General features: G+C 45.1%; 2 protein-coding genes across 2 annotated transcripts in view; both read left to right on the top strand.

Annotated features, from left to right (window-relative positions):
• Positions 1-3,311: 3,311 nt before the first annotated feature.
• Positions 3,312-15,642, top strand: part of LOC126866978 (uncharacterized) — a 162,925-nt gene continuing 150,594 nt past the window's right edge. The window contains exon 1 of the mRNA XM_050621044.1: positions 3,312-4,314. Within this exon, the coding sequence (XP_050477001.1) occupies positions 3,422-4,258 (837 nt within the window). The 5' untranslated portion in view covers positions 3,312-3,421 and the 3' untranslated portion in view covers positions 4,259-4,314. The remainder of the gene's footprint in view (positions 4,315-15,642) is intronic.
• On the top strand, positions 9,405-10,319 carry LOC126866786 (jerky protein homolog-like). Its single transcript, XM_050620741.1, has 3 exons — positions 9,405-9,567; positions 9,638-9,887; positions 9,968-10,319. Exons 1-3 carry the CDS (start codon positions 9,405-9,407, stop codon positions 10,317-10,319), a joined length of 765 nt encoding a protein of 254 aa, XP_050476698.1.

The following is a 15,642-nucleotide window of genomic DNA, read 5'->3' as shown; positions in this document are numbered from 1 at the left end:
GAGTTTGAAAGCTATCTTGTTGTTTCTCTGTTCAATGAAAGTGTGTGTCTTTTTTTGTCAGGTCGATTAGAGGTTTGGCTATCTTTGAAAAGTTACGTATGAATTTTCTATAATATCCTGCTAGTCCGAAGAATGATTTTACGCCGGTTGAGTTTTTGGGAATTTTGAATTCTTTGACTGCTTCTATCTTTTTTGGATTTGGTTTTATTCCTTTGTGTGTGATAATGTGTCCAAGGTATTCTAATTCTGGTTTTAAGAATTCACATTTGTCTGGTTGAATCTTTAGTCTTAATTCTCCTAATCTTTGTAATACAATTGCAAGGTTGTTGTTACGTTGTTGAATCGTATTTCCGAATATTATGATGTCGTTTAAATAAACGAAGCAATATTTATTTAATAAACCGCGCAGTGCTGTGTCCATCATGCGTTGGAATGTAGCTGGGGCGTTTTTTAATCTGAATGGTATTCGATTGTATTGAAAGTGTCCCTGAGGGGTACTAAAAGCTGTGTATTTTTTTGATGTTACGTCCATTGGTATTTGATGAAACCCGGAGGAGAGGTCTAGTGCGGAGAAGAATTTTGCGTTTCCTAATTGCGAGAGTATATCGTCAATATTTGGCAAAGGGTACGCGTCTTGATCAGTTAATTCGTTTAATTTACGGAAATCTATCACTATGCGCCACTTTTGTTTTCCGGAGGCGTCCAATTCCTTAGGGACTACCCATACTGGACTATTGTACGGTGAGTCTGATTCTTCGATTATGTTTTTGTTTAACATTTCTTTGATTTGTTTTTCGATTTCTAATTTGTGTACCTCGGGTGGTCTGTAAGATTTTGTATTTATGATTTTGTTTTCTTTCAACGTGATGATGTGTTTTGTTAAATTGGTGCATGGTAAAGTATCTGTGTCTAGGTTGAATACGTCAATGTAGTGTAAGAGGATTTTTTCGATAGGAATGCGGAAATTGTTTTCAATATGACTCGTTTTAATTATGTTTCTGAATTTTTTAATTTGTTCGAGATCAACTTCATTAGAGAGGTCATTAGAAATTGGTATTGGTTGCTCGCCAGTATTGCAGAAGCATACTTGCGTCGGTCTCTTGTCCAAATAAATTGTTTCGACCTTGGTTTGTCCTGGAGAAATTACCCGTGGTGGCTGAAATGAGAATACATGATCGTTGAGTTGAATTTGGTCGTTTGTAATTTTATATTGATAGTTTTCTAGCATTGACAACCCTATGATTCCGTCTTCGATTAGTGGGAAGTCGTCAGGTACTATGTAGAATTTGTTTCTTTTGTCACAGATTCTAAGGTAAATGTATTCGTCTGTCTCGTATTTGTCATTGCCCATAAAGAATGTTTTCTTGTTGTCTTTTAACGGAGTGGACATGATTTTTGAGCGTTTGACTATGTTTATTCCGGCACCAGTGTCTACTAAATATCTCTTTAGTCCAAGTTTTGATCCGATGGTAATTGTGAGGAGTCTTCCTGGGTATTCTTCTTTTCGTGAATGTTGCTCTGACCAGTTTCAGTTTTGGTGACGACCGTAGTTCACTTTCCGTAGAAGTCGTTTTCACGCAAAGTGAGCTGATCTATGCAGAGGTCCGCTTGATCCTTCAATCTTCAGTGATGCGCGTACGCCAAAATCGTAATTTCGTTTACACTGAACCGAATGGATCCTGGCACGGATCGCCTAAAATGTCACGTAATAAAAAAACGAGGTTTTATAAGTAGGAGAATGAGCAATAGTCCATTCGTATGTTTTATTAACTGCAGGTAAACTCCCTCTCTGACGCGCGCGCCCACCGCCTAGATGGAAAATAAAAGAAAGGAATGAAGATCTACTCCGGGCGGCTGCTATAGCAACGGCTTGGAGCTGGGAGGCCTCGACAACGACGACCGAAGCAGACGTGGAAGAGGAGGCCGAGAACCTCCGCCAAGCCATGACAGCAATCTGCGACGCATCCATGCCACGGGCCACACCGGGCACGGTGCGAAGCAGAGCAGTTTACTGGTGGAACCCCGACATCGCGGAACTGAGGACGAGATGTGTCCGGGCCCGAAGACAGTACCTAAGGGCCCGCCGCTGGCGACGACGCGACGAAGAAGAAGTCTCCTTGCACTACCGGGCGTACCGCGCGCTACGGCGCTCGCTACAAAAGGAAATTAAAAAAGCGAAGGACCGTGCCTGGTCCGAACTGGTCGAAACAGTCGAGTCGGACCCATGGGGAAGGCCATACAGGACGGTGACACAGAAACTACGCGCGAAGGGCCCCCTGACAACGACGGAGATGGAACCTGCGCTGCTGACGCGGATCACCGGAACGCTCTTTCCCCCACAAGAAAACAGAGCGGTGGAACGGCCACGGGAAACGACACGACCGCTGGAATGGAGGGACGACTGGGAAGTCACGGAGGAGGAGATATGGGAGGCAACCAGAAGAATGACCTCCCGCAACGTGGCACCGGGCCCGGACGGAATCCCTGGCCGGATCTGGGGGGAAGTGATGGGGGTCATGGCCTCCAGACTCTGGCACCTCTTCACAAGATGCCTGAGAGAGGGAGTCTACCCCCGGGCGTGGCGGACGGCGAAACTGGACCTGCTCCATAAAGAGGGCCGACCGACGACCTCGCCGTCAACGTACCGGCCGATACGCCTACTGGACGAGGTCGGCAAACTACTCGAGAGGGTAGTCGCCGCCCGCTTGGAACGACACATAGCGGGCCAAGTGCCAGGTTTGCACGAAAGCCAGTACGGCTTCCGGAAGGGGCGCTCGACGATTGACGCGGTCAGACGCGTACGAGCGATTGCGGAGGACATGGTCTCCCGGAAAGGCGTGGCGCTGGCGGTTTCCCTGGATATCGTCAACGCGTTCAACACCATGCCATGGGACAGGATAGTGACGGCCCTGGAGCACTTCGAGGTTCCCAGCTACCTCGTCCGATTGATCCGAGCCTACCTCGATGACAGGTGGGTGTGTTACACCAGTAAGGAAGGGGAGGAAAAGCGATCCGTCGAGCGTGGCGTCCCGCAGGGTTCGGTGCTGGGCCCCATACTATGGAATGTTGCGTACGACGAGGTACTGCGATGCCCGCTACCCCCAGGCGCGGCCATGATATGTTATGCGGACGACACCCTAATCCTGGTCGAGGGTCGTGGCTGGCACGAGACGCTGCGCATTGGCGAAATCGCAACGGCCTGTGCGACCCGTGCCATGAACGAACTGGGCCTGAGAGTCTCCCCTGCGAAGTCGGAGGCCACCTGGTTCTTTGACAGGAAGAGGCGAGGGACACCGCCGCCCGGCCACTGATCCCGAAGGTGTCAGCGGCTGCCAATGCCCTGTGCGGCCTACTACCGAACATCGGCGGGGCCGGAGACGCGGTGCGCCGACTTTACGAGGGCGTCGTTCGGTCACGAGTGATGTACGGGGCCCCAGTATGGGCGGACGACCTGATGGCAAGCCGTCGCAGCATTCTGCTCCTGAGAAGGCTGCACAGAGTGACCGCCATCAGAATCATTAGGGGATACCGGGCGGTGTCTCACGCGTCGGCGTCCACCCTAGCCGCGTCCCCCCCGTGGGAGCTTCGGGCGCTGGTGCTCAAAAAGAGATACACCCGCCGGAGAGAATGGCACCCGGGAGAAGACCCCACAGAGCAGGCGGCTCCAAACGACACAGGAACCGCCGAGGAGGACACATGGAACCTGTGGCGATCCCAACTGATCAACGGGAGAAGCGAACACCGAGGCGCGGATGCGGTCCTACCAAACTGGGAGGCATGGAGGAGCCGCCACGGCCTCCCACTCACATTCAGGATGACACAAGTACTCACCGGACACGGCGTGTTCGGCGAGTTCCTGAAGAGAATAAGGCGAGAGACGACAGACATCTGCCACCACTGCGGAGAGGGCAGGGACATAGCGCAGCACACCCTGGAGCTCTGTCCGGCGTGGGAGCTGTCCCGCTACACCCTGCGGCACGCCATAGGAGAAACGTTGACCCCCTCAGCGATTGTAGAAGCGATGTTGAGAGGGTCACAGGAATACGAGGCCGTCCACCTCTTCTGCGAGCGAGTTATGCTCGCGAAGGAGCGAGCGGAAAGGGAGAGAAAGAAAAACTCTCACCCCTGCAGGATAAGACGATGGAGAAGGATGGCAGTTAGACGAACCAGAGCCGCCCCGCCACCACCCCAACGGACTACGACCAGAAGAAGTGACAGCGCTAGGGGCAACGACCTCCCCCTAACGCCTACTCAATAGTCGGCTCGAACAAGAGAACGCGAGAAGGGGGTGCAACTGAAGTTAATTCATAAGAGGTTCCTGGAGCACCCCTGTCACGCGCATAAGATGGTCATCGTGGAGTTTTAGTCGGTAGGAGTCCGACACTACTCTGCTGTTACGCGACTATTGCAGCAGCGGAGTGTCCATGAGGATTTCTCCACGTACAAAAAAAAAAAAAAAAGAAAAAAGGTAAACTCCCTCTCTCAGACATGTTGTGCAGAGGCGCCGAAGTTTGGGAGCCATGAGCCCCATCACTTCCCCCAAGATCCGGCCCGAGATTCCGTCCGCGCCCGGCGCCACGACGCGGGAAGCCATTCTTCTGGTCTTCCTCCGTGACTTTCCATTTATTTGTTCATTCTACCGTTCATGTTGTTTTCCGCGACTGTTCTGCAGCACTGTCCTCTTGCGGGGGGAAAAGCGTCCCGATGATTTGCAACAGCAGCGCAGTTTCCATCTCCGTCGTTACCAGAGAGCCCTTGGCGCGAAGTTTTCGTGTCACCGTCCTGTACAGCCTTCCCCATGGGTCGGACTCGACTGCCTCGACCAGTTCGGACCAGGCCGATCTTCGCGATCTTGATCTCCTTTTGTAACGAGCACGGTAGGACGTGGTACGCTCGGTAGCGCAGGGAGACTTCTTCCTCGTCGCGTCATCGCCAGCGGCGGGCCCTCAGGTACCGTCTTCGGGCCCGGAAACATCTCGCCCGCAGGTCCACTGCTTCGCCAGCGTGTCCAGCGTGATTCGCAGCATGGACGTGTCACATATTGCCGTCATGCCTCGGCGGAGGTTCTCGGCCTCCTCCTCCATACTTGTTTCCGTCGGCGTTGTCGAGGCCTCCCAGTTCCAGGCAGCCACTATTGCGGCCGCTCGAAGCAGATCGTCGTCGCTTTCCTTGGTCTTCCACCTTGGTGGTGGGCGTGTTTCCTCTTCTCGGCGGGCTGCGACCATCGCCCGCGGTCACCGTTCCAGGTCCAAGTGTGTCTTTGACCTTCGGTGAAGTGTGAATATGTAGAGGTAGTCCAAGAGTGTCTCGACCCCCTCGGACACTCTCCAGCCTGAAATCCGCCTGAATACATTGGGGGCGGTCCATGTGACGTCAACGTCGAAGCTCCCCCTCCACGCAGGTGTTGGCGGAACTCCTGTTCACCAACAGGAGTCCAAGTCCCGCAGCCTAGTCTGACAGCGCGCGGTCGCGCGTTTTGGACCTGAGGTTTCCCTATTCCGTGGAGTGTATGTTGAAGTCTCCCAGGACGAGCACCTGCCGGGAAAGGCGTCGCCTGCCGCAGTCGCCAACCCCGTTCAGGAACTTCTCGAATGCTGCTCATCCGCTGTTGGGTGACACGTATACGCCTACCACTACCATCCCCGCCGACTCGACCGCGACGTATTCGTTGCCGAGCTCCAGCGGGTCTCCGTGGGCAAGTACCCCCGGCATTGATGTCCAGGTGACAGCAACCATTTCATCCGTATCTCCGGCCCAGCTCCGGAGCATCCAGAGCTTTGTATGGTTCGGCCACCATCGCTAGGGTGACCGTGCTCTCCCGAATGGTTTGGTAGAGCAGGTTTTGCGCTCGTCTTGACCGTCCCAAGTTGGTCTGAAGGATGCGCATTTTCTGAATCACCTAAGGTCATTGCGTCCATGCTTCTTCCGTGCCAGCCTCGTGCTCGCGGGCTTAGGGTCGGGAGTTCTCTGCGGCGGCGAGCCTTTTTCGTTGCCGCTCCCCCCATCCTGTATACAGATGGTGCTCCGAGCGCCTCGCAAAGCAGCTTTGGTGTTCCGAATTGCCGCATCTGTAGAACAGGTGCCCTCTATCCTCCTTGGAAGTACAGGTCTTGCTTATGTGCCCAATCTCCAGGCACCTGTAGCATTGTAAAGATCTTCGTTCGATGGTTTCGAACTTCGCTATCGACCAACCTACGGCGACCTTGCCAATCTAGGCCAGTTTCCTCACTGCGCCGACCGGGCCTCGTATCCACACGGATCCAAGGTCGTTTGCTACCGCTCTCCTTCGCCAGGGCGTTCCTGACTTCCTCCTTGGTGGCCGAAATATCTATTCTGGTCACCCTTGCTGCCGCGGCTCGGATCGAGGGTCTCTTCACGTTCTCGGAGACCTCCAGAACGACGCCTGCGGTCATAGTTTTACGCATCCTTACCTCGTTGATGCCGACCTCGGCCAGAGTTCGCTGTTCTTGGTCGCGGCCAACACCTCCATGTATGATTGGCCCGATCTATTCTTCAGCGTGATCGTTATTGCTAATGTTCGCGGTGCAAGCGGGGGCAGCTTGTCTCCCCCTCCTCGCACGTTCTCCTATCTTCGTCCCGGTCTCGGGAGTTATTTTCCATGGCAGCCGCTTGTCCTCCTTTAGTCGCTGGAGTGTTTGGAACTCCAGGCTCCACTCTTCTCGTGGTCTCGTCAGGGGCGACCTCCTTTCTCTTCTTCTTTCTATATTTTGGTGGCGTTCTTCTATCAGCGACGGGGCAAGCTCCTTCATCTTGCGTTCCATCGCGGCGAGACGAGCTGTCTTGCTGCTCTTCTCTGCAGTGGAGCGCGAGATCAGCCCTTTTTGGAGCGCCTCGTTCTCCGCCTCTAATGTCGCTATGCGTTCTTCCATTATCGCAAAGGCGCCAGGGGCGGAGTCCATTCTTCTCACCATCTCAGTTGCGCTAGCGACAATGGGCCTCGCCGCTTCTATCAACATCTTCACATATGGGTTCTTGAGGTTGCTGGATGTCTCGGCAACCTCAGAAGCTCGACGGATCAGTTCCGCTCCTATGTCCGCCGTAGTAGATGCCTGTGCAAAAAAACTTTCTCCCTCAGTTAGCTCTCAAAATTTATCTCTGTATACTGACCTCCATTGTAGGTTTGGAGGGCACTTATTTTAGACTAATGTGGAGCCTCCACTTCCATCTGGAAGCACTTAAATATAGCTCTTCCTGCTGATGATTCTAACGTACATGAAACGAGAGAAATCATCGATGAAAGTTACAAAGTAGATACCTCCATCTAATGACTTGCACTGAGCTCTGCCACCGACATCGCTGTGAACGATTTCCAAAGGACGTTAACACATATAATGAACTGTCCTCGGGAATGGCACCTTTGTCATTTTTCCCTTCACACAGACTCCACATAGTTCACCGTGTTTCTTGGAGTCCTCCTTCACGCTCCTTACAGGAATCTTCCTCATTGCATCTCCATGCAGGTGACCCAATCTCTCGTGCGACGATGCGGTACTCCTGTATACCTTTGCTCCAATAACTTCAATGTCTTCGTCATTGTGGCCAGACTCCTTCTAATCGTTTTCCACGGAGACATTTGCTACGTGCCCTTCAAAGGGTATTGTCTCTAAGTAGTACACATCGTCTCCTACCTTTGATTTGAATACGACGTCTCCATCATCATGTGTTCCAACGGCCTCATCCCTTGTACACATTGTAATAACATCTAGTCAGTAACATCTAATAGTTAGATTTACATTTAGTTCGACAATGATAGGGTCCAACTCTCACAAGACTCGGCCATTTTCACAACGATCGTTCCCTTTCCCTTAATTTCCAGATGTTCCTTGTCAATCCTGACTTGTCCGGTTGCAGGCGCGAAGTCCACAAAGCGATGCCTGTCCGGAGTCATATGATTTGGGGCACCTGACTCAAGGTAACTGATACTCCCTCTATCCATGTGGCTGATGGACGATAAAGCCAATGTCGATATGAGTACCTTGGACCTCGGTTTGTCTTCTGATCCCTTCTCGTTCTTGTTATCTTCCTGTCTCTTCTTCTCCCTTTGGTTTTTCTCCTCTTTATCTCCTTTCTCCTCTTGACACCGATACGAAATGTGGCCCCATTTTCCACATTTGTAGCACCTTTGGTCATTTGGGTCTCTGTTCTTTGGTTTCGCGTCATGTTTGTTTTGTTGTGGCTTGGGCTTCCATTGTCTCCTGGTCGCCATTGCGCTGCCTTTCTCGGATGAGTCCGCAACCGCATCGATCCTTCTTTCTTCGAATAGGAGGTCGGACTTCACGGCACTCGCGGTCAGATCCTTATCAATCCTTGTTGTTCTGAAGTACGTCGTGTACTTTGAATCCTCCACGAGGCCAGCCAAAAGGAAACATGCCATAACGTGGTCCTCGATTTTTATACCGGCATTGAATAACTTATCACACAGGTCTTGGATCCTTCCGCAGTACGCAGAGATATCCATGCTAGGGGTTTTCTCGATCGTGCCTCGCCCATGGACATCTTCCAGTGCTTTCCAGCATTCCTTCGCTGTTTTCAAGGTTCTGATATCCCCGAGGTACTCGGGGCGAACATGCCGGAAAATGTATGCACGTGCTTTGTTATCCATTTTTATACAGTCTGACTTCAACCATTCTGCTGCCGTTAATCCTGGCTCTACTGCATCCCAGCAGCCCAGGAAAAGCAACGAAGCTTCCGTCATCGTCTTCCAATATTCATAATTGTCCTTATTCAGGATCGGATTCATATCTTTGTCCACATCACCCATCTTCTCCTGGTCGACCATGGCGTGGTCTCTTCTCGAATAATTTCAGAAAAACACAAAAAAACTCAACAAATAAATGTCTTTATTATCGCAGTTTACTGCTCTGGACCCATAACCATAAATATATGTTTGGGGTTGATATTTAACGGATTCACTCAGATTGAATTTTACTTTCTATATTTCACCACCTCGTACAAAACGTCTGAACACAGCGGATGCACTTGTATAATTAACACGTGGTCGACTCCTAAGACAAGAGAACGTCGTTAGGAGTCGTACCAACTTAGTTTGTAGGAACTAGCGATCATACTGTGGCGGATCGGTACCAACAGGACGCCGACAGGTCAAAGGTACCAACCGCCAACATCAGAGGGCTACTACGACGACAACGAGTCTGTCTGTCTCGCTAGCGGTCGAATATACGGTGTCACGATACAAATACCGCACCTAGCGAGACTCCCTCTACGTTTAAGGCAGGGACTACCGGGCATAGCCTTACCGATGAGTCCACCGGTAGTCCCGGGACGAAACGCGAATTCTCTTTTCACCTGGCAGCAACACACTTTCTACAATACCAACTTAACGTTTCTCAACAAACGTTTACAATGCCGATTACACAGTAATGATGTGGAAAGCAGTACTAGAAGAAACTTCGATTTTTAGCCGTGCGAAATCGACAGGAAACCAAAAGATGTGCGAAGATCACGTTACTGCACTTTTTTGTGCAAATGCTACTGGATGTCATAAGTTGCCGGTACTAATAATTAGCAGCATTACGGAACCGCAAAGTTCATCCATTTTGAATACAGATATCTTCCCAACTATCTACAATGTAAACATCAATGCTTGGATGGACAGTATTTTTCATTCAATGGTTCGAAGAACATTTCGTAAAATCAGTCAAAGAAAGACAAGAGAAGAGCGGGCGCAGGGAGAAAGCGTTGTTGTTATTAAATAATGCTACGTCGCTTCACAATCTCAACGATCTAAATGAAAAAGATGAATTCGTTACAGTTATGAGTTTTCCACTTGATGTGTCACCAGTCATACAACCAATGAATAATGAAATAATCGCCTGTTTCAAGCGAATGTACCGAAGAGAATTGTGGTAACATTAATGCTATTACCTGTCTGGAGAATCGAAGAAGAAGTGATGCAGAACCATAAAAAAGTAAACTTGTGGGACAGTTGCCGCATGGCACATGATGCTTGGTCATATGTCGACAATGCAATACTAAAAAGCGGGTGGGACATACTTTTCGGGCATGAAAGTATTCGGTGTGAGGAAGTCGTACAAATATTAACAAAAGACGCAGATAAAACAGTTGAATTGCTGCATACCTTACCTGGATGCGAACGATATAATGCAACCGGTGTGCTAAACTGGTTTAAAATTGAAAACATACGTGATATAGTCATGAAGATATGTACCGTCGAAGTTCTTCGATATTTTGAAAACGATACTCTTGATCAAGTGAACATAGATATTGTCGAGGATGAAGTTGGGCCTTCTCATTCGAAGATTCCAATGATGAGCTAACATGGTTTGAAACACAAAATGAATGTCACTCGGAGGAATTACTTATATTAAGACGTGTATATTAAAAAATATGTTATGAAATATAATTGTTAGGGAAGTGATACATTTACACTGTACATGAGAGTGTGTGTGTAAGGGTTAGAGGGCGTCAAGGTCTTAGTGGAGACAAAAGACTGTTGCCAGATGTTAGAAGAATCTAGGATAGTCGGTTGGCGACCAGCGTGCGTGCAAGACGTTCTTCAGAGAGTAATATAGATGTATAACTGTTGTGTGGGAAATATAGTAAATAATTTGTATTCCCAAATCCTCGAATTTCCTTAACATGGTAGCAGAGCGTGGTTACTAGTTTTGCAAGATATTTAGTGCGTGGTTACGATCTTGCGAGTGAGTTTTCAGTAAAGAAAAAAAAAACTTTCAGAGAAAAAAAAAATATACTTCGAGCACGTAGGAACGCTTGAGTAAGAAAAGAAGAAAAAGAAGAATCAATTAAAATGGAGAGATCGGAAATCATGATACCTATATTCGATGGTGAGGATTATGGAATGTGGAAGCAAAGAATCACGATGTTTCTCAAATATAAGGAATGCGAGGTTGTTACAACTAGAATGAAGAACGAAAGAGACGATGAAGACTGGGACAAAAAGGATTTGAAGGCGATTAATATAATTTATAGTGCAATATCGAACAGACAATTGGAGTATGTTAGGGAAGGAAAAACGGCGTATGATATAATAAAAAGGTTCGATGAAATGTACTTGAAAGAGTCGACGGCACTGCAGATCGTATGCAGAAGGAGATTGGAAAACATAAGACTGGAGAACTACAGTGATTCAGCATCATTCTTTAACGATTTTGAGAAATTAATCAATGAATTAAAAAGTGCGGGCGCACAAGTAAGTGAGAGGGAAAAGCTGAATTACATGCTGAATACGTTACCCGAAGAATACAGCTACATAGCGGACATAATAGACGCATTGAAAGAAGAGGATCAAACGGTAGCGTATGTAAAAAATAAAATAGAGTTAGCAGAGAAGAAAAATAAATCCAATCGAGGAGAAAGGCAAATCAACGCCTTTTCTGCAAAAAAGGAAGGATGCTTCAGGTGTGGAAGATTAGGACACTTTGCGAGAGAGTGTCAAAATGGCGTCCAAGCGGGAAGCAGTAACGGCTATTGGCATGGGCCAACACGTGGTCGAAACAGAGGAAGAGGGAACAAAGGCAATACGAGCAGAGGACGTGGAAACTTTCATCGTCAATCAACAACCGGCACGGGCGAGCATGGAAACTCAAGAGCAGGCATATGGACAGCAACGGCGCACGCAGCAAACAGCAGTGAGACGAATGAAAGAAGTAAGAACGAAATAGTGTGGCTATTAGATAGCGGTTGTACCGATCACATAATTAATAATATAAATTATTTCGATAAATCTATCGACCTAAAAGAACCGGTAAATATATATTTAGGCGATAATAGACCGATAAAAGCGACAAAAGTTGGGAATGTTATAAGTTATTTTGAAGCATTCGGAAAACAAAATGAAATAAATATGAGGAAAGTATTTTACGCGAAAGAAATGTCCGCAAATTTGATTAGTTTAGGTAAACTAACAGACAATAAGAATACGGTTATTTCCAAAGGAAATATTGCGAAAGTAATAGATGAGGATAATAAACTCACAGCTGTAGCGTTCAAAGAGAATGGGACATATAGAATAAAAAGTATATTGAAAGGGAAGAAGCACTTAGTAAACAGCGCCGAACGTAGTGGTATGAGTAAAAAGGAAAGATGGCATAGGATGCTAGGACACGTAAATTTTAAATATTTAGAGATTTTGGGTAAAGAGCAGCTAGTGACTGGCATACCGAATGAATTTGAAAAGGAACTTTTGAAATGTAGGGTGTGTATAGAAAGCAAAATGCATAACTTACCTTTCAAAAATAATCGAACTAAGGCTAGGGAAATAATGGAAATTATTCATATGGACGTATGTGGTCCCTTTAAGACCACCGGATTCAATGGAGAAAAATATTTCATTTCATTTATCGATGATTATAGTAAAATAGCTAGGATCTATTGTATAAAATCAAAAGATGAGGTCTTTGATTCTTTCGTACAGTTCGTAAATGAAGCTGAAAATTTAACGGGCAAGAGGTTAAAAATATTAAGATGCGATAATGGTAAAGAATATTTAAATAATCGAATTTATAAATTTGCTAGGGATAAAGGTATAAGAATAAATAATTGCCCAACATACGTACATGAATTAAACGGGACAGCGGAAAGGTATAATAGAACAGTGATGGACATGGCGCGTTGCTTGTTAGCGGAAGCGAAAGTACATAAAAGGTACTGGCCGGAAATAGTTTGTACAGCGGCATACTTGAAAAATCGAATATTAGCGAATACTATAGAAAGAAAGACACCTTTTGAAATATTCTTCGGGAAAAAACCAAGTGTTAAAAATCTACATCTATATGGAAGTAAAGTTTTTGTAAGAAGGCCAGAACAAAAAAGAGTTTCCAAATGGGACAAGAAGGCAGATATGGGAATTCTATTAGGATATAGTGAAGTAGGATACAGAGTCTTATTAGGTGGGAAAATAACAATAGCTAGACATGTAGAGGTCATAGAGACAGACACTAAATGTATCGGTTTTGAGGAAAATTCATCAGAGGCAGATAGAAATGATAGCGAAGATAACTATTCATTGGTCGGTATGGATAAGGAAGAGTTAGAAGGTAGGAAAGATGAAAATAATAGTAGTATTGAAAGCTCAAACACTCCTAGGAGATCTACACGTATTAAGAAAACTCCAGTAAGGTATCCAGAAAAGGAAAATATTTGCGAGATGCATGCAAATTATTGTAAAGTAGATATCCCTCGTACATTTGAGGAGGCGATTTGTTGCGAAAATAATGAAGTTTGGAAACAGGCTATGGATAAGGAAATAGAATGTCTCTATAAGAATAAAACTTGGAAATTGGTAGAAAGGGTAAAAGGCAAAGAAGTATTAGATGTAAAATGGGTTTACACGAAAAAATCAGAGGACAGGTATAAGGCTAGATTAGTGGTAAGGGGATTTCAACAAAGAAACGTAGCCGATGACATATATTCTCCAGTGGCGAGTAATCAGACCTTTAAGATATTGCTATCATATTGTTGTCAAAATGGATTAATAATTGAGCAAATGGATGTAGAAGCTGCCTTTTTAAATGGTGAAGTAAGCTCGGAGGTATATGTAAATCAACCAAAGGGATATGCGGACGGAACGAATAGAGTTTGTAAATTATCGAAAGCGCTTTATGGGTTAAAAGAAAGTCCGAGGGACTGGTATGAGTGTTTTGATAAGTATGTGACGAGATTAGGTTTTAAAAGGAACAATATAGAGCTGTGCCTATATACTTATGGAGAGGGAGAAAATGTTGTTTATTTGTTAATATATGTAGACGATTTGTTGATTTGTAGTAAAAACAAAGGGAAGATACAAGGTGTAAAAAGATTATTAACTGATAAATTTGAAATGAAAGATTTAGGTGAAGTAAAAGAATATCTTGGAATAAATATAGAGTATGATTATTTAAAAAATGAAATGAGATTAAGCCAAAAGAAATACATAGAATCATTAGCAAACAAATATAAATTACATAACAGCAAATTGTACTGTACACCTATGGAGACCAACTTAAAAATTGAAAAAGCTGAGATAAATAGAGAGGACATTGGATACAAGAATTTAATTGGCGCATTGCTGTATATTAGTGTAAATACCAGACCCGATATAAGTTATAGTGTGAATTATCTGAGTAGATTTCAAGATTGTTGTAACGAGACACATTTTAAATATGCCTTGCGAATATTGAAATATTTGTACCGGACTAGAGATTTAGGGCTACATTATAAAAGAAATGAAAAGTGCGAAACGATAGATTGTTATGTGGACGCTGATTGGGCAGGAGATCATATAGATAGGAAATCGACTTCTGGGTATGTAATTAGATTGTATGGAAATGTAATTGGATGGAAGTCTAAAAAACAAAGGTGTGTGACAAAAGCCTCGACGTATGCAGAGTATGTTGCTCTATCGGAAGCGGTGAGCGAAGTAATGACTATCAGAGAACTAATGAAAATCTTCGATGTAAATGTAGACGATAACCCTGTAAAAATCTATGAGGATAACTCTGGAGTAATGAGTATAGCAAAATACGGAACTTTTACAAAAAATTCTAAACACATCGAAGTTCATTACCACTACGTTCACGAGTACGTAAAGGAAAATAAGATAAACATAATAAAAGTAAGTACAGAAGAAAACACTGCGGATATTTTTACGAAGGCACTGTGTAGAGAGAAATTTGAAAGGTTTAGGTCATGGATGAATGTAAAATAAGAGACAAGTATGTAAATAAAATTAAGTGTACAGTATAAATGTAAGGAGGCGTGTTAGGGAAGTGATACATTTACACTGTACATGAGAGTGTGTGTGTAAGGGTTAGAGGGCGTCAAGGTCTTAGTGGAGACAAAAGACTGTTGCCAGATGTTAGAAGAATCTAGGATAGTCGGTTGGCGACCAGCGTGCGTGCAAGACGTTCTTCAGAGAGTAATATAGATGTATAACTGTTGTGTGGGAAATATAGTAAATAATTTGTATTCCCAAATCCTCGAATTTCCTTAACAATAATATGATTTAGTTACAAGAAAATTGTGGAACGCGTACGATTTTATGTAGCGTTCAATTGCTTGCTTGTACTATTTGATTTGTAGTATATTACACTCAGTACAGAAGAAACATCTATGATTCCATAACGTTTAACATTATTAGTTCGCTAATCAAGATTCTACTATATATGGAAGAGAAGGAATGATGCGCAATGGTATTTTTGTATTTACGTTCTCTTTGAACTCTATACTTTCAATTTAGCAAATTAAAGTTAAAGTAATTGTTAAATTAAATGTTTATAGGAAATATCGAGATGGATCGATGAATGTATTAAACAAATATGTGGTCGTGCAAAAAAAATGATGATGAACATAAAATCAACAACAAGAACAAGTTGAGTGACGGTTATATGCATCGGAAAAAGTGGTACAGAACATTAAGCATGACAGCATATTTCAATAATTCAATATATGGTCGAAATCAGTGAAACCCGTTACCAAGATTGAATAATTACCAATCCGCAAAATATCTTTTAGTTAACATTTACAGCATCGTAATAAAAAGGCTTGTATAAATCCTAATGTCTCCTCTCCAAAAAAGATCTCACGTAAATATTTAATATTCCATTTATGTGTGTATCTGAGTACATCTTCCACAAATGGAAC

Source organism: Bombus huntii, chromosome 6 (assembly GCF_024542735.1).
Source record: "Bombus huntii isolate Logan2020A chromosome 6, iyBomHunt1.1, whole genome shotgun sequence".
Classification (NCBI taxonomy): Eukaryota; Metazoa; Arthropoda; class Insecta; order Hymenoptera; family Apidae; genus Bombus; species Bombus huntii.
This window is presented reverse-complemented; position numbering and strand designations above follow the sequence as displayed.

Bases quoted from the DNA above. Each gene is read 5' to 3' on its own strand.
- LOC126866786 (XM_050620741.1), top strand. From the start codon at position 9,405: ATGTGGAAAGCAGTACTAGAAGAAACTTCGATTTTTAGCCGTGCGAAA. The intron at 9,568-9,637 runs GTTCATCCATTT...TTGGATGGACAG, and splicing joins CAGCATTACGGAACCGCAAA to TATTTTTCATTCAATGGTTC. The intron at 9,888-9,967 runs GTAACATTAATG...CTTGTGGGACAG, and splicing joins ATGTACCGAAGAGAATTGTG to TTGCCGCATGGCACATGATG.